Source organism: Nilaparvata lugens, chromosome 4, assembly GCF_014356525.2.
Source record: "Nilaparvata lugens isolate BPH chromosome 4, ASM1435652v1, whole genome shotgun sequence".
NCBI classification, from domain to species: Eukaryota; Metazoa; Arthropoda; class Insecta; order Hemiptera; family Delphacidae; genus Nilaparvata; species Nilaparvata lugens.
Window position 1 is genome coordinate 19,323,985 of NC_052507.1, and position 27,099 is coordinate 19,351,083.

Sequence of the window (27,099 nt, forward strand, 5' to 3'; positions counted from 1 at the left end):
TGGTTACTGTTTTCAGTATATTTCTAATTTTCAAATCTCATCCATAATAGCTTGCTTTTCCTTTCTAACATGTCAAGTTTATGTGTTTAAGTACATGTCTGATTCATGCACTGCCTAATATTCCCTCAGGATACGTCTTTAGGATATTTTCTTATACAATAAACAATTCACTCGATTTTGCAGTTTGTCGAGAACTAGTGACAAAAAGTCTCATTGAATTTTATTCACGCGAAGATGTATTACCGGAAGAACAATTAGTTGAGATTTTCACCTTGCCAGCGTACATGCCTCATCGATTGAAGTTGTCAGGTAAAATTGAACTAGAATGCGATTGAGGTCGCTGCTGCAACCAAACCTGCAAATTGATGATTTCCTCAACACTGGTTCTCGTTCATATTCGCGACAACGCGTCACGCCGAGCAATTCACCCAAACAGCCCCAGGTCTACTCTGTAATTAGTGTTCGAGATAATCTTTGCACTTATGACGGAATATAGTAAGCAATTATTGGATCATCAATCATGATCTTAAACCTCAGAGTGATTCGCTTTAAGGAATATTATACTGTAGGTACTTATTATAGTTCCCAACGTCAATATTACATGTACGAAACGTATATTGAGTGTATAACATAAATATACAATACATGCTTTCACAAGTCTCGCATTCTAATTATTTCTTGGAATTAATTATATTAATGTATTCTATCCGAAAATTGTGTATAATTTGGTTCAATGATTTTTAAAGATTAGGAAATTGTCTTGTTATAATGTTGTGAAAGCTTGTCTTAATAATTGATTTATTGTTCTGTTTCCAAGCAATAGTTTAAATAATGCCCATAATGGTGGAAATTATACTCGTCATCGTGTGAAATAAAAATCAGCTATCCAGCAAATCACCTGGCTCAAAGCATATTGTTATGTTCGTTTCTTATATTATAAATTTATGTGTGAGCCAAACAGTTCAGACAATAGGACCGTATTATAATCAAGAAAAAAGTGTGTTATTCGCCCATTGACAATGTATAATACATTATTTTTATTTGCAGGTATGTCGGATGATGTCGTAGAGTCGTATTACCTGACAATATTATGGTGATGCTGCCGATTGGACGTATGTAACAATTATTAGTTTATGTATTATTTTCATTATTATTCTTTTTTATTATTAGGTCTATTATATTGTTCTCAATCCATCATTCATCATTTTCCTATTTTCATTTTGTAATTTTCACATACAGTTTAGGAGAAACAAAAACCCACATTTGTCAAGATAGGCTAATGTAATATTTTTATTTAATTGAACGTGAATATCGTAGTAGTAATGAAATATTGATACAGCGTTATACAGATTACAGCGATGCTCTGCTAGCTACATTGTCCGTTTCATAATACTTTGTTAATCCTTTAAGAGTAATTTGTTCGATAGTTCGATCCGCTTAATGTTAGTCAAGTTTAATTGCAAGCAATAAATTACTATCAATTACTATTCTCTACTCTGTAGAAAGTGTGAAACCTCATTCATTCTTCTCAATTCATTCGGGGGCTTGTCATTGCAAATGATGTGAATAAGTCGTTGTATGCATGTCATCGATCATTCAATCAACGTGAACACTAATTCAATGTGATTGTGACGTCATCAAGTCGATTAGATGGACGGAACACTGACGAAGATGTCACGTTCGTTCGACTCTTCTATCGAACTTCTGAAATTGATTGTGATTTGACTGCCAGACAACTCATGTATGAGAAGGGCTTAGGCGCCACTTACTCTTAATTGATGCTGTCAAAGATTTCAATAAACAATTGGAATCGATGAATGATTACTTTAATGAATTGAATATTGTGCAATACGAATTTCCATTCCACTGCGATAAGGATGAATAACGGTGCATCGAGCTCTGCTCGGAAGTACGAAGGGATGTAAATTCAAAAGGAAAGATGACTATTCTTCATTAAATTCTCATCTGCAGTAAAGAGAATCATTCGAGAATTATCAGTATACATATTGTACAATACAGTGCGAAATTAAACTTGAATTTGAAAGAAAATAGGAGTATCTCATAGGCTTTAATTTGTTTAATACTGTTAATGTTTAAATGCTTCTTCACGCTGGTTTTATAAGAAATTTGATGAGAATAATTATTATCACAGTCACCTATTAGCTACAATACTGACTGCTATCTTCCAAATCACTGAATCATTAACCTATATTACCATAATCCAAATTGCTCAAGCCATTTTCGATATCCATTGGAGATTTTAACTTACAATTACAATGATTGCGGAATAATCTCCTAGGCCTGATGGTAATTATTATTGTTTCCATCACTCAGGTTTGAAGAGAAGGGATAGAAGTAAAATGAAATACTGAGGCATGTGGCAGCAGCAGAATTGAACATAATTATTCGAGGTGGATGGTCTCTGTACAATATAAAGAACGGTGGCCAGTTTTAAACCAAGCTGATCCCACCAAAAATAAACTATTCATATTATTACACCTTGACTACAAGGCAATTATCAATATTCAACTTATGTTTGAACTGGCGATGTAAGAAGTATAAAGATATAGATAGAATAATATGAGCAAGTGACTTTCTCCAAAATCTTTCATATTCTTAAACAACCAATAATTTGGATAGGTAAATGGGATATAACACAAACCCTTTTCTACAAATATGACAGCTATAAGGCCAGCCACTTACAAAATAACAAATAAACAAATTACTGGTTTACTGTGATGGTAGTCCAATAAACAGGCAGCATCGAAGTTTCTTTCCAAGTATTGTTCTAGAGTAGGGACGTCATCATAGACGTATCCTTAGAGACTCGAGAGTTTCTTTCTGAGTTGACGAACCTCGAATCAGACCTAGTCAGGCCCTTTCCAGTCTTTTTCAAGTTGACTTCCTCTCGGAACAGACCAGCAAAATATCGTTGAATTGCAAAAAAAATCTGAAGGCTATTGAACCACTGCAGATCGACTATTGTTTGTGATTCTGGGGATCGTTTGAAGGGGGCGGGTATACTCGACTGCAGTGCACTGCCTGACTCCAGCCACCAGCCTCCAGTCGCCGATTGTTCCGGCGAAGTAGAGGCTCGACTTCCCGTTAGCACGAAGGTGACCTTGCGACCACACCTCCAGCACTTGCCTGCTGCGTAGTAGACAAGTTCCCTGCTTTGGCTCGGGTTGCGTAGGACAATCGCACCACTTGTGACGTCACAGTCGGCGCCTTGCCCATTCTGTTCCACTACACGCTCGCTGATTCGCTTCTAATTATATACAATACATATGCAAACACACACACACACACACACACACACACACACCACACACACACACACACACACACACCACACACACACACACACATACACCCATATAGTAAACTTGGTTTAGTAAACGAACATGTGAGTGTGTGTGGCAAGCGCTATCTCAAGGATACCTATACCTAACGTGCTCCCAAAATAAATACTATAATCTCTCTCGCCGCCTATCATCTTTCGCAAAAAGCTTGGCAAAATGTTTTTCTTCTTTTATAACTTTGACGCATTTGCTTCTCGAAAAACATCCGCAATGGGGAAGGGTTGTTGACCTGTGATGAGGATTTACTAACTCATCATTTTTTTGCATAATTTTTGCTTCATCACTACTATTATTGAAATTTTGTTACTCTGTAATACATTTCGATTCCACTTTCTCATGTGTATGATGTACTATGATAGGCTATATTGCTTGAATCAATCTAATAGATAACTTCTTCACTGAGTATTCCGTTTCCTGGATGAATAACTGGCTTGATATTTAGTGCTTGTTGGGATGCTGAGATATAGTTTGGTCGTGTGGCCAGCGGCAAAGTAATCCGTTTAAACTAAAACTAGAGGTCGAATCGAGGGCAACAGCTTTCTAATAGAACACACATTGACTCAAGTTGCTGCTGCTGTTACGATTATTTTTTAGAAGCTGAAAAGACTCTTATCGCCTCTTACCGCCGTCTTGCCAGTGATCATGACAGACGAATGCTACCACGCGCCACGACTTGTCTGTCCACTGATTACGATTGCAACATAACACCCTGTCTGGAATGTTTGTTGTTTGTTTACATTGCGACATTCCGTCTTAACACTTCCCAAGAACTTGAGAACCAGACAAGAGTTGAGTCAATCAAGTACTTAAAACCAATGCAGCAATTACCTACATGAGAGCAAAGATTGTTTGCTGTAGAAGAAAATCTACGTAGACTATTTACTAAAAGTTTGCATAACTTGAAGGCAATTTGAAGTATTCTATAACGAAAAGCTGATTGCGAAAAATAGACTGACTCTAGCAAACAGCAAACGAAACTCTTCAAACATACCAAATACGTATACAAATCATGATACGAGTTATAAACAATTCTGCATTTAGGTTTGAAGGTAGGCTAATCGGGATACCAATAATATTATCAAAGGTTTACGAGAGATTTGGCGCTGTTCTATTGAGAGATTCACCATGGTGTATACTTTTATGATACTTGATGATTTTGAAAGGCATTTTAAATAAACTTTGAAGTTTGGGATATTCAAAGAGAGAGTTGGTAGTAGTTCAAGAATTATTATTAGTCTGTTATTTGTAGATGAATGTCAGAAAGATGTATGACTATCACAGGTAGATTATGCAAGATTTACAATAGTGTTGAGTTCCATCAAATCTCCAAAGCTTAAATTGGGTAAATGATGATAAATAATTATGAAAAAGTTTCTTTTTCGTTTTAAATTTTGCGTACTTAGACATTTACTGATGCTGAAATTCACGAAGATTATACCATTTGACTTGTAGATGAAACCGGTTTCATTCGAAATTCATTGCAGAAGTTGAACTCACGAGCTTTAAAAGTTAAGAAGCAGGAAAATTCTTATGAGATGTAATGCATACATTTTTTATAGAACTGCTAATAATTTAAAGTAGAAAGTTGAACTCTCAACATTAATATCGAATTGCAAGTGGGTATGGAGCAGACAGACCCTTGCACAATCTATTTTGCAATATCAGTTGAGTTCTCCATACAATAAGGTAGGGGTAGGTTATTGCGCGACTTTTATTCGATCGGCCTTGATCATGAGAGGAAGGAAATGATTGAGGGGAGTTCGCAAGGGCTCGCCTCCGTTTACACCAATCCGGTCTCTCGCCAGTCGCCTCTCGTCTCTCTCACACTCACTCTCTCTCTCTCCCTAGTCTCCACTCGAGCAGACTCCAGCTCCAGTCGCTGGAATGTCACTCAAGGACACTGACTTGGCATGCGGGCATAGGCACCGATTGTTATTTTGCACACGGGAGACGATCCGACACTCAATCAGCCTGTAAATAGTCCTACGTCACTGCTACGATCGTGTTCTCGTGTTGGAATGTGAAAGAGGAACTTTCAGGAGCGAGCGAATGTTAATATTTTCTCTAAATGCTGGTGTCATCTGAATTGTGAAGATTTATCGTGGGGTCAATGTACGAAACCAAGCAAGTTTGAAAATCTCAAATGAGATGTTTCATTTCAATACTCTGAAATTTCATACAAAACAAGGTCTGATCAAAGTTAAGGCTAACGGCTGACCACAACCTATATCAAGTGATAATGTATCAGAAATACAGTAGATATTTCATTGAAACATTGTTTTTACTGTCAACACACGTGTGCTTCTTTTTCAACTCGTTATATCTGTCTTGCAATTTGTGGAAATTTGAGCATATGCTAATCGTTTTATAACTAGCATTTTGAAATTAATTTGAGAACGACCATATTAGGAAGGTAAACTCTACTTATTCACTTTGAGGATACAAAGAATACCATCTAAATATAAGAAGTCTGAGCCTTTCAATCCAAAACATGACGCCTGTTGTTCTTGTAGTCATTGAGCAAGGTGAGTTCTGTGATAGTGGTATTTGACATTCGACAAAGATGAATATATCCATAGAAATGTTGGTTCCGTTTGTAATAAATGTTTGAGAATGTCTAGCGAGGAGTGAGTCTATGCTCTATCAATCTTTCTTAGAGTTGAGAAATGGTGCAAAAAGTTTTACTGTGAGTGTATTTTACTTGTCTATACTTAGTCGAATCGGAAATCACATAATTATTTGCAATTGAAGCAGTAATAACACTGAGAGTTGCAGTGATGGGACTGTAATTTGGCATTGTAATGTGAACTTATTACGGCAATAATTATTACAAAGCAACCTTTCATGCGTTTCTCAAGGGCAAGGACAAGTATAGACAATAAATAAATTATTGGTTGAACAAAATGAGATATGATTTACAATTATTATGAAAGCTGCGATTGAATAAAGGTTGATTTAATTCAACAACATAGAATGGAGAATTTCCTGATTTCTCTCCCGTTTGTAATAGGCCAAATTTTTAGGAGAAAATTAAGAATCAACCAAAATAATTATTATCATCTTAGAATTAACAATAGAATGAATGAAATCTGTTAAATAGTTTGCATGTATGAGAGAATAAAGGCTAAAAATCTGGTGTGGCGCACTCACACAACTTTCCTTGCCTTTATAAAAATTGATCACCTGAAGCTAGTGCTCACGGTCATCTAAAGTCTACTATTCAAAGATCTGAGCCAGCTTGTGAGAGGACAATAACGCTGGAGACACACGAGGTCTGCTATCTCTTCATAGTGAATGATTTAATAGAATCAACAGTTGCCAACAGTTTGCAATTGAATAATTACATTTTCTCGAATTTCGAGCTTATTTTAAATTTTAGGTGAAAATGTTACTCAACATTTATTGTAGAGATTTTCATGCTCAATCTCTTCCACTTGATTTTTTTTGTTTAAATTGTATCTGAAGCCTGATTATTGGGAATCTAAAATCAAACTTCGCATAGATGGGGCGGAGCTCCTGAAATTTTTACAGATATGAGACTTATCAGATATAGAGCTTATCAATGACTATTTTAGGTACAAATTTGATCAAAATCGTTGGAGCCGTTTTCGAGAAAATCGCGAAAAACCCTGTTTTTGAGAACATTTTCGCCGCCATCTTGAATTGCATTTGATCAAAATTGTTTGTGTCGGATCCTTATATTGTAAGGACCTTAAGATCCAAATTTCAAGTCATTCCGTTAATTGGGAGATGAGATATCGTGTACACAGACACACATACAGACCAATACCCAAAAACCACTTTTTTGGACTCAGGGGATCTTGAAACGTTTAGAAATTGGGTTACCTTAATTTTTTTCGGAATACTTTCCTTACCTATGGTAATAAGGCAAGGAAAGTAAAAAATGTTAATTATCTTTTGTCAAATCTGATGTGGAATAAGTGATCTAATTTAAAATAATCATCTGTCCCATATCATCATAACCATGCGTTGATGCCTGTACAACAACATTCATTAAATCTACAATAAATCATATGATGCGATAATAACTTTTCCTAAAATTTAGGCTCTTCTCCATATTTACATTCTTTCATGAACCCGATACGCATTTGAGCACACGACACCCACACATACATACATTAAACGTACAAATTGTTTAAATTAATACTCTACAAAAGTTATTGATCTTTTATCAAATCAAGGTCCATTTTTTAAAACTGAATTCAAGAAAATGGCATCTACATCACAGTGTGCTAGAGCTCCCTTGAAAGAAAATGTAAGTCACTTTTATTATTTTTGAACAATAGCTTCAATGATTATGAATCAACACGTATTTAACATTATTTCATAAATTATTTTATTTCATTGAGTACCAAAGCCGAAGATCATTATTGTTTTTTATAACAATCAGATAACATAATTAAGTATTACTTTTATTATAATGAAAACTTTCACAGAAATTGGTTTTAATTTTTTTGTTTACCATGCTTTAAGTCTCTATAACCTCACATCCATCTTCCAAAATGTTAGTTTCTATAAACAGTTTATTTGAGATAACCTTTTAAAAACAATAACAAGATTAACTACTAGAAGAATTATTAATATGAATTGATCTTGATGAAATGAACCTAGATTTATTGAATACCGAACTAAAAAGTATTATATCAATAGGGTTAATATTTTCTTAAGATTAATATTGCATGGAATTGGAGATTTACATTTTGTGAATTTGATATCAAGATTTTATTAGAATGGAAAGAGTTGGCCCGACATTCTTCCAATCTAATATATAAATTATTATATTCTCTTCTTATATAGAACAAAATAGCGTACACCGTTTGAATAAGTAAAGAAATATACTCAATGGAAAAGACGCATTTGTTTACAAATTATCTTATAATTTATTGTACGTCCACTCGTTTAATGGAACAGCTTTTTGGTTATTGAATTGAAGTCATTTATTCGCGTCCCGCCTTCTATTTTAGCCAATCAGGACGGCGCATTTCCACCCTCCTGCTCAGCCACAAGCAACATCCTCACACTCGTCATCAGCAATTGGACTTGCAATTTTTCAATTGAAGAAGTCGCCGTTTCATTGTCATGTCCTTGGCAATGAATTGCAAATACTAAACTGAGGCCAAATACTGAAGTAGGTCCGTGACCTCTTACTTATTGAGAGCGTAAAAATGTAAGGAAATTTCCTTTCCATTTCTCTAATTATTAAAAATCCTCCTTGGATAATATAGGGAGCGTACCATTTTTTTCAAATGTCTTGTTTAAAAACCTTACCCTGATTAACTATTAGCTTGCGTCTTTCTTAAAGCAAGAAAGATGATACCTCTGATGATACCTTTTTTCTTTCGTTCCTGATCTTTTTCAGAATATATGTCAACAATGATTCACGTTTTACCTTCATCCCCATACCTTACTTTTTCATCAATTTTTTTCTCCGAATTAACTCACCCACATAGAACTGAATTTCCCAACATCATTCCATAACTTATTTGCCACGGCTCTTAACAATATTATTGTCATTAGGCCATTTGTGTTCTTCCTCTATCGTACCTCTTCTTTTCTTTCCATTTTTAAATTATTTCATTCAATCTTCCTTTTAATACTGTAGGCTATATCCTCCAATTTACGATTATGATCAAGCTATTTAACTTCTAGGTATGATTTTATTGAGATATTAAAGAATGTTTTACCCCATTTGTAGGCACGTAGGGCTACTTCCACCTCTTTCAAGATTTTTATCCATGTGAATAGTATTTTGATACGTTGGTCGAGCCAAGTCAAGGCTGCCGAATGTGTTTGCCTCTGCAACTGATACTTTGCATTACCATCAACCCTCGTTGAAGGTCGTCACTATAACTGAGCAGGCACCACGTGGAACCGATCTAGACTGTTGACATAACTGAATGGACCAACGAGGTCCTACTTACTCATACTCATACTCATACTTAGTTTTGGAGATGAATTACCAACACAGGCGCAATCCGACAATAGGTGAGAAAGAGTTCACACAAAAAATCTAAACACGAAAACCGAGACTGAGACAGACAAGGACGTCTGTCACAATAACATTGAAAACGTTTTCATTTGTCCTTGTCTCTATGTAATTGCGTATTCAATAATTAGTGCATATCAGAGTAATGTGCATTGGATAGTAATTAGTGCATATCGAAGTAATGTTCATTTGCTCTACATAAAATATTTTGTCATTGAATCGTATGACTTGACGTTATTATCACAAACATTTATTCATTGGTAAATTGGGAAAATATTTGGGGTTAACCATTATCAATCCCTAGTAAACTGCTCAGTTAACATCAGCTTGATAGGCCTATAGATTAATAATTGTGATGTGAGTACTGCAGTTTTTTCAGAAACTTATTGTGGCAAATTCAAGTCGTCTCATTCAATATGGTTATCTCCCACAATATCACCTTTCACTACTACAAAAAAGTTTCATAACTTCTCCGTGAAATATCATTCTTCACTGTTAGTAAAATATCATAGCCTAGAACTGTTAGAAACTACAGTGATGTCGAATTGTGATTGTTTATTCTCCTTCTTTAACAACTTTATTTCAATATCTATTCAATCAAAACAGAAACAGAAATATCTCAGTTTAAATGAATTAAGTAATAATTAAGTTTTCAGTTCTAGTCATGCTTTGTGTTTTCTTGTATCACGTCTAGATAATGGATAAGTTGATACGTATTCATTAGATAGTAAAGCAGTAGGCTTACATTCTTGACTGATAACTCTTCCTTTCCTGTAACATTGAAAAATATTACAACATTCAATCTCAACTACCTCATTCAGCTCAACTACCTAAGCAAACGAAATTGCAGAGCAACTCATGATGAAATCATATATCAATCAGCTATAATGATAATTACCGTATATTGCAAGTTCTCTTTTTCGTACAACCTAAGGTGTTTGTTGATGAATGCAGTACTGTTGAAAGAATAGTACTGTAGTCTACGAGTTTTCCAAGGGTAGTATCTTGGTGATGATTTGATTTTTTCTCGAGGAAATGGGCTTCTAGTCAACGTTCCGTGCATTCCTCTTTGTTGTTGAGCTGGAATGAGAACTTGATTTGAAATCTTGTGCCAACCAACCAGAACTGGAAGTATTCCGATTTTTTTTTATATTGTAGCCAACAGCCGCTGCTGTTGTCAAAAGGAAAATGCGTCATCGACGTTCAAGGTCATTGATAAAAAATTTGCCAGAACCTGCTTGGGTTCGATTTTGTTGTCGCTTGTTCGGTCATTTTGAATGACAACAAACTTGCCCATATCTTCTGCTCCATTTCAGTTGGATTTATTATAATTGTAAGCTGTTCCAAACTTGTTTGGATCATTTCCATAGCTTTAAAAGGCACTACTAGACTTAAAAATAATTATATTCGATGGCGGTTATGTTTATTTAGAGCTGAAAAGTACAATATAAAGGATATACAAAAATGGTTGGTATATAAGAGAGCTAACTGAATTAAAAATGCGATAAGATAATAATATTATATTTATCAAAATGAGATTACACATCGGGATTTACCAAGGAATTAACTAAAATCATGCTTCTAACTCATTATAAGAATTTTTGGCTATCAAACATACATTATTATGCTTCTAATAACTATAGTGAGGTCCACGTTATAATGACAGTATTTGATCAACTTTGGTTTTGCTATCCTTGTCTATCATTCGACAAAGCCGGTGGTACTATCCTTTTCTAGATCCACAACGATGCCAAGTATGTTTTTGACAGTGTAGAAATATAATTAATTAATGCAGAGAATCGGCATCGCTATTCTCCTATCTTTATCTACTGTCATTATAACGTGGACCTCACTATATAAACCCTAATTTCGGACAAGTTCGTATTCAGACTTTTGGTTCGGAAGGGTTCAAACATTTATATAAGTGGATGAACGCTGAAATCATTATATTATGTAATCACTTAATCCGTGTACTTTGCAGTGGTTGCCCGTTTACTTGATGTAAAGCTAGATTTCGGAGAGGGTATAAACACAAACACTATCCTTTATTCTGGATACTTGAAAAAATAAGCCGTATACATGAAAACCCCGATATTATAATTAATATTTTCTCATGTGCCCAAGTGGATTGAAGAGATTTTACATAATTCATCATATTTCGGGTACACACTATACAATAAATTAAAGTTTACAAATCATTAAAAGAAACATTTCCATCATGTAAAACATTTGAAACGTGCACACGTTATCTGTTCTACATATTTACAGAATTCTATCACTTTCAAATAAAAACGTCCAGCATTGAAACCACTTCAAAGCTATCATTTATCAAAAATTAAACAATTATCTCATGAAAAATTGATATTCAAAAATGTGGAGTTCACTGACTATACAATCCTAACAAAGTTTAAGGCCAATTAGATGCGTAGGTTATCAGTTGAATGGCCTTGAGCACTCTGTTACAATCTTCATATGACTACTTTCCACATCCAACAATTAAATTGGAAAGACATATTTCGAAATAACCACTCAAACGGCTTTAAATCACAGAGATTTATTCGAAGTTAATGCTTTCCTTGTACCAATGCTAATGCGATTGTAATCACAGAGATTTATTCAATATTAGTGATTCTTATAATGAGTCGTACGCTGTCACAGAAAAATCTCTTACAACTATGTTTCTTGATTAGATAATGCAATAAAATTGCTGATTGATGGGATTTAATACTGTTTAATAAATGCTAAATTCATTTCTAATCCATACCCTGATCAAGTTCTAAATAATATGAAATATCATAATAATAATATGAATAATATCGATAGCTTATAGCTTCGATTACAAGACCGTTCTATGAGATCAAAAAACTCAAATTTACAATTCGTAAAATTGTATATCTCAATTTTAATCTAGATGTAAGTTTTATTTGAAGTCATGTAGGCTATTTTGTTGTCTATTCGGCAATATCTCATTCGCGAATTTGAAAAGAAACTTGACTTGAATTTTTCAGTGGTTTTGTTAGTTAGTTGAGAGATTATACTTTGTCAACTGACTTCAGTACAGCTTATTCATTAGCGTTCTTTTGTAATCAAGCACTCGAAGTAACATAGTGTCGTTTGTCGTTGATTTTGGCGTTGACTTTTGACTTCATAGGACTTATTTATCTTCCAATATTGTATATGTACGTCGAGAGCTGTCTAGTAGTCTGCAGTCTAGTCTGTTGCACTTTCATTTTCAAGAGGCTTTTTCCAATAAAATCAAGCTCTTCAAATCAAGTTCCAGGTATCAGGAACAGGCGCAAGGTTAAGTTATGAAGATGGATTTTATCTATTGTCTATGAATAGATAAACATATAAATGAATAGATAAATGAATAAATAGTAGTGTTAGTGTGATAACGCTCGTGAAACATTCCCCATGTAAGCGAACTGTTTCATTTTTTCATAATTTCAAAAGATGTTTGTACTACCATACCTAAATGAGATTTTCACGAATCAGGAGATCCATAGAGAAAACCTTGATTGAATTAACTTTTTGATAGAATACAAATGTCTTTTATAAAATATCAGAAAGACCTTTCAAAGGAAAGCCGCAAGTTACACGACTTGCAAGTCAACTCGAATAATACGAGTATTTTTCTTGAAGGGTAGATTCTTACTGATGAAATTTTCGATTTATTCTCTTCATCTTTTGAGGTTTTTAGCTCTAGCTTTTCCAAAAGCATCGCCAATTAAAAGAGTTCAAACAATTTGTCTTTTTATTTTAATTTTTCAATTGTTTTTAATAACGTAGTCAACAAGCCAGCCTTCTACATCTAAATACTTGACAAACCCTAGTTTTGGAAATACAGTAAATTGAACTTCAATTTATACAGTAGTTTTCCTCCTGGCTTCTGATACTGAGCACAGTAATTTCATCAACTAATTGGAAGGCGTGAACTAATATTATAGACGAATGAATAATAATTTTAATAAATGTTAAGCTTCAGCTTTTCAAATAACTGGTCAAGCAATAACCTTGACATTTCTTCTGGACAGTAGCCCAATCATAAAAATAGGAAAAATATTTCAGTTTTATTCCCAACATGATTAAAAACACAGTGAATTGAGAAGAAATTCCTCCATTGGTCTAAGAAGTCCACTATACGAAAATATATCCATATTTAGGCTCACTTGCTTCTCTATTTTGAACAGTTTTATTCTTATTGAATACAGTGATGATGAGAATCGTGAAGTATATTGAGAAATAAGTGATCTTGTCTTTTTACTTATTCTCTAAACAAACTTATGGAAGTCGTAAAAGTCTGATTGATTTGGTTATGCCAAGTTTTTTTTAGTATTATCTATCGGGGTACAGGGCTGCTATTGGTCCCTTTATTCATGCTAATCAATATCTAACTTTGCCTACATTGGAAAATGGAGGCAGAAACCAAATTCGTGATGTAGATGAGTTAGTACAGTTGCCAATATAGTGGTGTCAATGGATCAATGACCCGATATCCGTCATCATTGAACTTGTGTGACCCATGCTTTATAGTCAGCCGTCAGAATGCTATTATTTAACGGCTACACTCGTTAAGCTTTTTATGCCGAGAATAATTGCTCAACAATAGAGCGGAAAGAAGTATACAAAGCGTGCGCGAAGAATAAAAATGCGTTAAAAATTGCATTCTCCAGGTAGTGCTGTGCCGATTTCTGTTATTTCTGCATTTCCTGTTATGGTAGCTCTTGTATGGGTTAGAATTAGAAATGTTTTTCGAGATTTCAAATGTTCAACGCTTCTCAAAAAAAAAATTACATTCGAATTTTTTTTCGATTCCTAATAAAGTTGAATTGTACTAGAAATAAAAAACATTGAAAATTGATTTTATATTTTTCTTCAGAAATAAATTGAATGAAAAGACTAAGAAATTGTCAATATGAATGATTACCACAATATCAACTTCTCAACTACACAAAAAAATCAGAAATAAATATTGATAATTGTATCAATAACAGATCCTAACTATTCCGCGGTTATTTCCTTCATTGATTGATTATTTGGCTTCATTAGTGTGGACTTAGGACTCCGGGTTCTCTCTGCCACAAAATCCTTTTAAAAAATTACATAAGATTACAAATTAAGAGAAAGAAATAGAGAGAGAGAGAGAGAGAGAGAGAGAGAGAGAGAGAGAGAGAGAATTTAAATTTGAAACGATGAGAATTGAATTGAATCGCTGCCTTTATTGAAAACCTCTTTTATTAAAAACCTTTATTAAATGAGAGTGAGATAAAGAGTGAACGACATCCAAAAACAACGCCTGTTTTTGCACTTTATAAAATGCGTTGTTAAAAATTCAAATTATGTTGTTTGTGTTCTCCATCATCAAAACATCAATGAGTGGACTACAACAACTGCTGTAGTGATCTGTAGTAATAATTATGTTACTCTTCCACCCATCATTATAAAGCCTATTCTGTACTGCAGGAAAGAAAGACGTAGTAGTAGTAAGCTCTGCTTATTTTCAGCTGTTGCTAAATATAAAGTTTCCAACTTCAATGTGAAGGTCATCGGCTTCTTTCAAGCCCACAGTCTGTTTAGTCGTGTTGCTGTGCTGTGGTCAATAATACGAAATACTCACATGGTCTGAAAATTCGTCTCCCTCACTTCCACTCTCTCACACTTATTTCCTTCACAATCTAGCTCTGCCACATTCTCTCTTCCTCCATAACATTTCGGTTAAACTTATTCCTCTCCTCAGCACCGCGTTGAATGGATATCAGTGTTCTTGTATAAAGATGAAGTTCAAAATTGTTATTGAAATTACGTATTGACATTGACAGGTGTTAATTTAATGACCATTATTACTGTTAAACGGTGTTGTGGCCTTGTTCAGAATTCAAGTTCGTTGGCAGTTTACCATACAAAGTACGGTAATAATTATTATTCAATGGTTATGAAATAATTCGTAAACAAATTTGAGTTCGAGGCAGCCTTGAAATTTCGTTACAAGGAATAATTATTCTGTATTTGCTGAGAAGACCATCTTTAAAATGTCACTAAGGATAAGGCTACAGTTCTTAGCTGAAACGCCCCCAACAATTAAAATGTTGATGAATTCATTCTCTACAGAACTTTCAATTTCTCGTAATACGATAGTAGGAAATCGAGTTCTTATATTAGAAATTTGAACCTCTATCAATATCTTAAATACTATGATAATAAATGCTTCAAGCTATGAAGTCGAGGAGTTTAGCAGTCATACTCATATTATCATTATTAATATTAATAACAGAAAGAATAACCATACATCTTAAAAGTGATTTGGCTCTGAGGACTGATTTCTCATCCACCCTTCGATCAGTTATTCAACTTGCCATCAATGGAAAATAGACCTGACCTGCTCGTTGTATTTTAGAAAGAGAACAAGGGTTGAATTGTAGGTTACCTACTATCCACTATTGCCTCAGCGTAGATTGATGGCAAAAAAGTACAAGGGGAATAATTCTTGAGAGAGAAGGAAGAGCGAGCGTGAAAGGGAATGAGTGAGAGGGATTGAGTAGCTGGTGCTTTTGAATGAGAGAGACATGTGGGTCGATTGTGACGCGCCCCTGCCGCCAGCCAATCACACGGCGCAACGCATGGGCACGTCTCCCCCTCCACATCGCCCTAGTTTGGTCTCTTCAATTGCAAGTGCTTCCCCCTGATACAGACGAATTCGCGTTGCAAATTATGTGTGATACAGACTATTGAGAGAGCCAAAATCTAGACTAGTACCCATTTCCAATTTTCATAGTTTTCTTTGTTGAGTGTCGGTCGCTTCGAATTATTGTTTTCAATAGATATTGAAATTTATGGAGGTATAAAAGTATTGAAAGCTATTGACCGAATGACGTATCCCCCAAATTCAGCCGCCATTCCCCTCAACAATAAAAGGTGACCGTTGATTGTTTCCTTTTAATCAACTTCTCCACAATGCTGAAATTGATTCATGGGGTCAAAGGCCGAGCCGATCCTGATGTATATAGGATATGCACTAGGCTCGTATTGTAATATCATAGGAGTGCTCTTATATCAATCAATTAATTACTAGGCTACTATAATTATGATTGTATGACACATATTCTTTGAGTAGGTAATCAAAAAACTAAAAATCAAATCTTTGATAGAAGGGGTCTTATAGGATCCCAAGTTGATTAGAGATCATTAAGACCACAATGACTTTGTAAGGATACCGGTAGCTGCATAGTAAAGGGGTACGTAGAGATAGAGGTAGAGGGAGAGGTCGAGTTCGAGGTACTCAATATAACACAAATTTTTGTGTTATAGGCGGTAGGCGCCCACATGGTGAGGAGGTCGAGGTAATCCGCACAGTACGGTAAACATCTACCACAACCTCCTCACCATAAGGGTTAGGGTTGAGGGTTGAATGTAAGAGGGACCGGCGCGCCGTGATTTCGCCCTCCTAGGATTCAAATAAAATCAGCAATTCATTTCAATTCGTGAGGACGCTCATAACACGAAATGAATTTGTGTTACATTGATTGGGGTACCTCTATCTCGACCTAGACCTATACCTCTCTTTTTACCTCCATCTCTATCTCCTCTGTGGTCACCCTGATGGGGCTCTAAAGCTCATCAGTCGACCAGGTAGGCTAGCAGATAACCATATTATTGAAGAAGCGAGATTGAGGTGGTTTGGGCAAGTGCAGGAGCTTGAGGAAAAATGTGTGAGAAAGATTGTGCGGGATCGAATGGAGTATGACAGTTTGAGGATGAGGAAGATCAACGATTAGTTGGCGAGGCAGGACGATTTGCAAGGGATGATGTGGCGTTGGGGTGGGAGGAGTTGATTGACTGAAAATATTGGTGTTGGGAATGTCAACCCCATTTGGATGGGACAATGGTGGAGCCAAAGAAAAAAGAGAAAGCTGGAATTTCTTTTAAGAAATTTTTCATCCTATTTACTCACTAGTTCTCCAAGTTGGTCTATACTTGAAATTTGGAAAAGGTATCCTGACCTATACACTATTATTGAGTTCCGTATCTTTTGAATGCAACGAATCGTGAGCGCTCTGTTTATAAGCAGAAGCCACGAGCAAAATTCGAGCATGAGCTGGATCGTGACGAATGATGACCGATACGAAATGTATAGGTTACGTAGCTTCGTCTTGTGTATTTTATTGCAATTTTGACATCAGATTTTGATATAAATCATTCAGGTGTACGAAGCAAACACGGCTACAATTTTAAATTATCGTCAATTCAACCTTGCGTATTTCATAGCTTGATTAGATTAGTTGCAAACGTATAATGGGTCTTCGTAGTATGTTTGTATCTTCACCAAAACTGATTGATCCGGTTACGGTAAGTCACGTTGAACTTTCTTATCAATAGTGGCCTACTACTGTAGTATCTTTATAGTATGCTGTAGGGTCCGGATTATAATATAGGCCTGTGTAGGTGTAGCTTATCAGCATGACAACTTGCAATTCCGGCCAAAACTTTACAGTATCATACTAACTGTGATTCGTCTTTCTATTTTTATTTCGATATAAAATATTTACTCCTTTTTCTTTCCACGTTCAAATAGCTATCCTAGTAGGCCTAACTCGTAACAAGTAGTTGTATAGGTGGGACTTTTCATAGTACCTAGATAATCAATTTACTACAATACGGAATAAGCTATATTCATCTAGACCTACATTTATAGATAGGTAGCATAGATTCAGGAAAATCAATTCAATAAATCGTAAATTCAGGTTCATCTTCAACTTGAAATTTTGAAAAACTTTGACTTATCTTAGAAGTTAAATGTATTATATAGGCTTTATGTGTGGTCACTGGCGGCGACTTTGGGAGGCAAGGCACTTTTACCCCCTCAATAATACTCAGGGGGTTCAATGCATGCATTTTGCTCCCTCAATATTCTTACAAAAGAAATCTGAGATGAAAGAGATCAACTAATAATGACATATGACACTATAATGACTTATTTATTTATTTGTTGATATAATTACAAATCATATGAATATGATCGGGATAGAACAAGAGGCATAGCCCAAAACTATTGTGTTCCCAAATTTTGATAAATAATAAAATGTCCGAAAAAATAGGTTATGTTCTTACTGAGGAAAGTTGAAGTATTTGATTATCATTATTTCAATTAGCCCAAAATAAAGTCGATGAAGCTAAAGCTAAGACTAAAACTAATTCATTAGAATTGATTAATTCAACGATTTTATAATTATTTTTCATCTATTCCTAAGGTTATGTAAAGAAATGTTCCGTCTATAACTTATTGTAATGTCTTCTATTGTGTTGTAAGTTGTAATGATTTGAAAAAAAATCAATTGATTTAGGTTTATCAAGTTCCGTATCATCATAGTAAACAGCAATAAAGTAATACTCTGTTACTTATTACACTCTTCTGTTCAGAATTTCAGAGTAAACATTGTGGAGAGTCTTGATTCTTAACATGTCTTAATTTATACAGGCCTAATCATTTGCATTTGCAAGTAAATTCCACAGCCTCCCCCTACTCCTCCCACCCAACATTCAGCTTCCTCTTCTTATTGACTACTTGTCCACCCCCCTCTTAATCGATAGTTGATGATGATAATGATAATTTCACAGTAATTTATCTTCATACTCTTCATCTTCAACATTAACAGAATAATATTAGTGAGGAGTATAAGTTTCCTCTCTTATCAATCTATTGGAATCACAAACCAACTCAGTATAGGATGTAAAATGTAAACAATAATTATTTCTGCGTTCTAGTCAGTCCCCACTCAGTGTTTACAAATAGATTTTAATTTCGAGAAAATCGTATTTTCTGTCGATTCTAATTGACGCAGAAGTGGCGCATGCGAGTGAGGAAAAAAGACACGAGAAAGAGGAAAGAGTGAACAAGTTTCGAGTGAAAAAAATTGGCAATCGAGCGATGAAGATAAGTTGGTCGGATTCAAAGGGCAAGAATAGTGAGTGAGTGTGCGTGGCTTGTGTGCTGGTAGATGTCGACTCAACCACATCCAGGTTGAGTGAGTGACGTCTTCTGAAATTTGAAAAGTTTAATGTGCATTGGAAAAATAAAATATTTAAGAGAGTATTGAGAGAGACTGCTGCTCCAAATATTGTAGTGAATATATTAAATGGTCATTGGATAATAGGTTACTAGGCTAGCTTTGACTGTATAAAGATTTTTCCAAAGAAAAATGATTATTGATAACTAACTCATTCATTCAAAGGGTTATATTTTCCATTTTGCATGCCTCTATCATTCTAATTCAACCCTTTGTTGCAATGGTAAATCCACAAAAAATCAAGAAAAAAATAAGACTTGAAAGATTTCATTGATAGTATCAATGAAAATTGTAGGTACCTAATAATTGTTATATTATGCTATCATAATTATTATAATTTACAATATTATTATTATTATTACATTTATCATATTTATTTTATCTATGGTATCTTGTAGAGCTTTTCAATTGTATATATTATTTGTCATATTTCATAATATCAAAGATCATCATCCCCTCATTGATAAATATAAATGATGTCAGTAGGCCTTCATTCTAATTCTATTTAGTCAGGAATAAAGGTTGCAATAAAGCAATGACGTCTGGTGAATGAACCTTATTACACAGATACACGCAAGTGCTCTGATATTACCTCTCATTGGCTTCTTATCAATTCACTTCACCAACCGGAAAAAAAACTTGATAAGTTTGAAATAGTGTTTCCTCTCCTTTCTTAGAAGCAGTTTGTATTACTTTCCTTATTGCATACAAGTTGTGTGCAACAGGTCATCCTCTAGTTCATCCTCACTGCACTCAAATTACAAGCCAACCTTTTTGATGTTTTTTCCTCTTAATAAATCTCTTTGAGCTTTAGTGAAGCCAAAAATAATAATCTTGGAACCTTTCATATTCAAATCTTCTCTGTATATGCTCAATTTTCCTTGTAATCAAAGTGTAATCAAATCCATGCAATTCTATCTTTATTCATATTTATTCTTATTTATCTATTTATTTGCTAATTCACTTATTAATTTATAAGAAACATGGAAGTATACAAGATTTCTTCTAATAGGTATTTACTTTTTTAAGACAGTTAATATAACTCTGTTACAAAAGAAAGAAATAAACCTATTAGGTAGGTCTTTTCACTTATTTGAGAAGATTTATTTTCTTTCAACTACTAATTTACAGAAAAGATCACATGCAGATTCAAATACTACTTTTTGCTATTAGAAAAACGACTAGCAGTCAGATATTTTACAATAAATGAATTAATCACTCGCTTTAACAACGAGATCTTTTGGCAGGTTCGCCATCTTCTTGTTGTGTAAAGTTATTCATCTTCTTGTGAAGATGGCGAACCTGCCGAAAGATCTCGTTGTCAAAGTGAGTGATTAATTCATTTATTGTAAAATATCTGACTGCTAGTCATTTTTTCTAATAGCAAAAAGTGATTTAATAATAAGCAGTTCGTGATGGTAAACAACATTGAAGAATCAAATACTACTTGTTTTCTGTGATTGTTCACTGTATTTTTTTTTGTTTTTTTTACAGTTTCACTTAACAAATTTTCTTCTGCTCCAATTATTATTGATAAATATTGATTCGGTCTTCAGTTATTGAATATTGAAGTCCTCAGTTTTATTTATATAGTTTTCATAGGATATTCGCATTAGTTATTATCATTGTGTGTGACTGTTTCAGATAAGGGAGCATTGCTCGGACATGATTTTGTCAGATGAGCAGCTGAAGCAGGTGATGTGCAAACTGAACTGTGCCATCAACGAGGGTCTTGCCAAGAAGTCACACGACGATGCCATTGTCAAGTGCTTCGTCACCTATGTGCAGGACCTTCCCACTGGAAAAGGTGATCATTTGTTTCAATGGGTTTACTTACACTCAATCGCTTAATAATTCTGTAAAGTTATTCAATTTAACAACAATCATTCATAATATTGGAATCAATACACTGTATTCACAACCAGGGGCCTATTGCATGAGAAAATTGAAACTAATAATATTATTATTACCTAGTCAGCTGGTTATTAGAATAGGAAATTACTGAAATATTAGCTTGTATTTTCTCATACAACTGGGCCCTGGTGATTTTATCTATGATAAGGAGAAAAATCACAGGAAGAAAAATGGATACTCTAAAAAAACAATAACTAAAATTATAGTACATGTTGAACAAAACCTTTTACAGTGTTTTAATAGTGGCTAACAGTGGCTAATATTCATCTTAATTCCATCAAATAAAATTAACTGAAATTTTTATTTATATCCTACGAAAAATACTTTAGAGAAAATATAATTATTAACAAACGTCGTTCATGGTAGTAGCGATCTGAAATTTATGACACCATTAAAATCATTAATTATGATAATTTATAGCTAACATAATTCATTCACAACGTATTGATTTTATTCTGTACTGGAATAAATAGTTATTAAAATTACAAGTTGGCTGGGGATATTTTCCGGAAAATTAGTTATAACGGTTGTATTTATCAAATTGGTCACTCCTTGCCCTCTATTAGTGGAATGATCAAAATATGCCTGCTGTATTCTATAATGTTTTGATTTCGATTTTTACAGAAAAAGGAAAATTTCTGGCATTGGATTTAGGAGGAACGAACTTTCGAGTGCTGCTGGTAACACTCGCACCAGGAGACTTTGATATGAAATCAAAAATTTACGCCGTGCCTGATTCTATCATGAAGGGAACTGGAGAAAAAGTGAGTTAGCTTACCTTCCTCCCTCTCTCTCTCTCTCTCTCTCTCTCTCTCTCTCTCTCTCTCTTTCCACTCACGAACTCTCTCTCTCTCTCTCTCTCTCTCTCTCTCTCTCTCTCTCTCTCTCAAGTACACTTATCATCCAAACCTTAGTATTCAATTCTTACTTTCAAAAAACTTCTTACAAAAGTCTCTCAGAAATCACCAAGCAAATTCTTCATTCATTTAATTGCAATTCATCATATTATCTATAAGAGATACTCATTGGTCGTTACTATTAATATTAATAGGAATCTGAAATTCTATTCATCGATTTAAAGTAATTGTAATCAGTAATTGTAAAATATATGTATTTAGTTCTGAAATGTGTCTTGTTGAACTGAATAATTTATTTAAAGTTGTCAAAACTTCTGACGGGCAGTTTCTCAGTTTCTCACGATTGAAAGTGTGCCTCATAAGTCTCACCAAAAGTATATTCTATAGGCTTCATTCTATTATTCTAACTTACAAGAATTAAATGAATCACAAGCATAATCATTACTCCGCCATCTTCTATTTAGTTGGCGACGAATAAAGATTTAAATTGGTTAAGACTACCAGAAAATGTACTATTCAAAATGTATACTTACATTTATACACAGGAAATTCACAATTAAAAATGTATAAGTTAGTCTGTATACTTATTCAGTAAATTTATCCTTAATTTAATGTGATCACTAGGCCTATTCATAGTAAATTAATCCTTAAATAAATATGATCTCCATTAAAAAATTACAGTCTGCTTACTTATATAGAACTTATCTGCTCATACTTGTATTAGCTACAATTTCACTCCTTATGAATGAGTGACACTTATTTGGAATTTACTTGATCATTGATTGGTTGCAGTTGTTTGACCACATCGCTGAGTGCCTGTCGGACTTTGTGACGGAGCAGGGCGTGAAGGACATCAGCCTCCCGCTGGGATTTACGTTCAGCTTCCCGCTGTCGCAGGAGGGACTGTCACGCGGCATCCTCAAGACGTGGACCAAGGGCTTCGACGCCAGCGGGGTTGTCGGCGAAAATGTCGTTGAACTACTCGAACAGGCCATCGTTCGCAGAGGGGTGAGTTTCCATTCCATTCCATCTTCCGATTTAACGATAAACCATTCACCAATCTATGCATTTGTCGCATAAACTATTGTCTAGTATTAAGAGCATTCAGAGTTTGTTGACAGCTTGAACTTTTGATAAACTAATCTCCACTATTAACAGGTTAATTGAGACCCTACTGTCTTTCCCATTGATTTTACAAATTAATATTCCTCTTTCTCAACTTTCCCATGCAATATTCTTAATATTATATAAGAAAATTATCGTAAAACTCTCTCTTCTTTTGTCAAAACCTCTTATTTTCAAAATCACAGCCTCTAGTATGAAAATTCTACATAATTGGAAAAATCTATTTTGTATCAAAATTTAGCACTAATAATCATATAAAATCAACCTTATAGATTTGAAGACGGTTTACAACAACTTGTTCATTTTTTCTTACTGAATTTTATGTTGTTATTCTAACTCAACTTCTATAAATTTAATTTTTGACTTCAAATACATATGTTCATATATTTATGTTTCGCAGTTCCCCCATATTCTTCTTCTAGTGCTATCTCAGAAAAGTCGTTATCCAGTAATAAATATAATTTACGATAAATTCAATCAGATTAAATATTCTGTACTTATGTTAATAATTGAAATTGATTATCAAAAATTCGTGCTATTCAAGTCAAACTATTTTCATAGCTTCGGAGAATGAATGAAGTTAAGAATTTGAAGATCGTCAATTTTATCTATCGCCTTATCTCTGACCGCACTAACGTTTGAACATTCACAGGAAGTTATCTGTAGTTTCAGTGTTCTTTTTTCTGTGAATTTAAACCCAATAAACTGTATTTAGAGTGTACAATAATTTTAGAATTGAATCAATTAATGAAGATGAAAGTTGAAATGCCCTTAGGTTATTTTAATAACTCTGTTATCCAAAAAATTGGAATATATTTTAGTAGAAAAAATATGGTATGAACCCAGTTGTTATCACATCAGCGTATCTCCCATTTCCCGTTCGATATGATTCCAATTCAGGTCTACTCAACTTGAAGGAATCATTAACAGTGAGCTGTCCATATTTAAATTGTCTAAATCTTGTGAAACTTCATTTCAGGATTTAAATATTCAGGCTTGTGCCGTACTGAATGACGCAAGTAGTGCGTTAATATCATGCTCTTATGATAGACAAGATTGCAGAGCTAGTATGATTATTGGTAAGTGATGCCTTGGATGGGAAACTTCTCCAACAAAAGGGTCTTATTACTTTTGTGGCTGTTCAAGACGACTGTTCTAACAAGCTTCATAATGAATCGATTTCAAACATGAACTGAGAAATAAACATTTCCAAAACATTGCAACTAAATATTCAATGAGTTTTACATTACAGACAGTACTAGATAATGTTTGGGTTTTTTTATCATTCATAGCTGTATAACTAGTGCTTCATGCATACCATAAACATTGAAAATAATACCATAAAAATCCAAAGTTTTTAATGTTTTCTTGTGCTAATACGTATTAGTACGCATACCTTATTTCACCATTCAAATTTAAACTATATTGTCTATGTTCTCATCGCTTTCCCTATGTAATTATTCCCTTGCGTTTCACCTCAGTTTTATTTTTTGTTTAAACTAGTGCCAAAATTATCTTATCAATATCAGTATGCTATAATAATAAAATCATTCCAATTTTGGGAATTTCGAATTTTTTCAAATAATTAATTGATTGAATCTTCTTACTTCACTAATAATGTTATATTTAACAGAGAGATTTCAGTAATTTATATCCAACAGACTTCCCATTCCTGACTCTACCATGAAAACCATTTATAATTTATTTATTAAAATTTCACCTCCACTGTAGAATGCTGCTCGGAATCGAAATCACAAAATTTCATGAAAATCTGAATAATTCATTTATCTTATGGCATTGCTTCTTATTGAATTACACTGTATTACCCAATCAAAAAACATTATTACTCGCTTTTGCAATCACGCTCGCCTTAGAGCATTGTGCATTGTTATCACTGTACATTTTCTCTCATTTTGTGTTGTATACATAATATGTATGCTATAAAAGCCAGAAGCTGTGATGGCTTCTATACTTATACAATCAATAAATTAAGCAACCTGACATTCAATCCAAAAGTACTCACATATACATTTCCTCGCACTGAAAAGCTTAGAACAAAGTAAGCATAGGATAAACATAATTTTCCCATGAACAAATTGTAATAACAAGTAATAAACCGCGACTAATTTGTAATTCAAAGCTATTGATGATATTTTTTTCATTAGTTGCACTGAGTTATAATTAGGTCTTCTCCAACATTTATGTCCCAGTCCCACAAAAGAATAATACATTGAGCATTACGCTTTAATCATGAGATTCTTATATATCAGAGATTCATGAGATCCGTAGGATAATTGAATTATAGTGGTATTCAAAAAAATTACATTTAATTCATTAAATTTGAACCTTTGGTTGTAGACTGGAAATAATACAAACTTTTGGACAGTTACAGAGTGGTATGAATGTTTGTTTCAATTGGTATAAATGAAATTCAACTCTTTGGTGATGAAGAGGGCCAAAATGTCTTCAGAGCAACTATTAAGGACTGAACTTTGGTTTCAGGATGTAAAAATCGAAGTAATTGCAGTATTAAATGACACAACAAGTACGCTAATGTCATGTGCTTATGATAAGCTTGATTGCAGGGCTAGCGTTATTATCGGTAAGTCACCTGTCGAATAAGCGTTGTGAACGTTTGCTGAATGGGACCGTGCTGGTAACCCCCGCCCCGCCCGCCGCTATTAACAACCTCATCACCATCAGCCATCAGCCTCATTAATAAGTTGCACCAAATAATCATCGAAGCCATCATTCATGTTTTCCATTCATACAAATCTCTTCCCACTGTTTGATTCACAAACCATAATAATGTTAAGGTCAACAGCTTACTTATTTCAACGTACCAGTCAAATAGTATGAATTTATAAACGACGAGCTGATAAGTATTTCAATCCAACAAATCAATCGGCAGTCTTTAACAAACACCTTATTCCATACTACATAGACGTTGCAAAATAATATTTTGTACCTCTCATCTATATTAATTAACATTGCTGATTGCTAATTGAAATGTACATCCATTCATGTGAGTGTCCTTGAACTGAGTCGCTCATACATGACGAATTATTGTCATTCTTGTAGTCTCTGTAATTGCAAACTTTTAAAATGATAAACTAATGCTAGATAAATTATTCCAAAACATGCTCACCTATATAAATTTTTAAAACGCCACATATAACGCTTAGGCCACATCATGCAATTGAAATTAAAGAAGTAATTTTTCAACGGATAGAAAAAATGGGAAAATATCTAATGAAAGGATAATTTTTGTGACTAGAATAACAAAACCGGATTAATAACCTATTTAAATGTTTTATTGCAAATTCTTCAATCGGATTTTGTTGAGTAAGGAATACACAATACATAATCAGTGCACATGACTATCAGTAAACTAATTCTCATTTTAAATTGCAACTAAATTAAAAACTCATCTATTGTGAAGGTCATCTAGCAAACTCGTAATTTTGTGCTAAAAACGAATTCATGCGAATCGACTACTATCTATTGATTATGCCAAACGTAGCCCCTATAAAATGTTCTTTAAGTATGCTTTTCTAAAATTAGTTCTAGTTTGCAATAATTCTTATGTAAAGGAGATAAAATGATTAAAACCAAAATTAAGGATTATTTCAGCTACTTATTATTGAATGTAGCTAATGAGCAAACATTGAATGAAGATTTTTTAAAACTTTATTTTGGTGAGAATCTAAATTTCTCTTTTATATTGCTAGTAACTAGATGGCATCATACCCAGAATTATCAAGAGCTGTCTG

The 27,099-nt window shown here is 34.1% G+C and overlaps 1 protein-coding gene across 5 annotated transcripts in view; it reads left to right on the forward strand.

Moving 5' to 3' along the window:
* Positions 1 to 27,099, forward strand: part of LOC111061493 (hexokinase type 2) — a 71,996-nt gene that overhangs the window by 33,088 nt on the left and 11,809 nt on the right. Inside the window, exons 2-6 of one of the 5 annotated variants that reach the window (XM_039426869.1) lie at positions 1,048 to 1,112; positions 21,075 to 21,237; positions 21,969 to 22,108; positions 22,994 to 23,209; positions 25,829 to 25,928. In XM_039426869.1, the coding sequence (XP_039282803.1) occupies positions 21,096 to 21,237; positions 21,969 to 22,108; positions 22,994 to 23,209; positions 25,829 to 25,928 (598 nt within the window). In that variant the 5' untranslated portion in view covers positions 1,048 to 1,112; positions 21,075 to 21,095. Of the gene's footprint in view, positions 1 to 1,047; positions 1,113 to 7,408; positions 7,639 to 16,799; positions 17,713 to 21,074; positions 21,238 to 21,968; positions 22,109 to 22,993; positions 23,210 to 24,305; positions 24,406 to 25,828; positions 25,929 to 27,099 lie in introns of those variants that run through there. The other 4 variants (XM_039426867.1, XM_039426865.1, XM_039426868.1 and 1 more) reach the window with 4 other exon arrangements.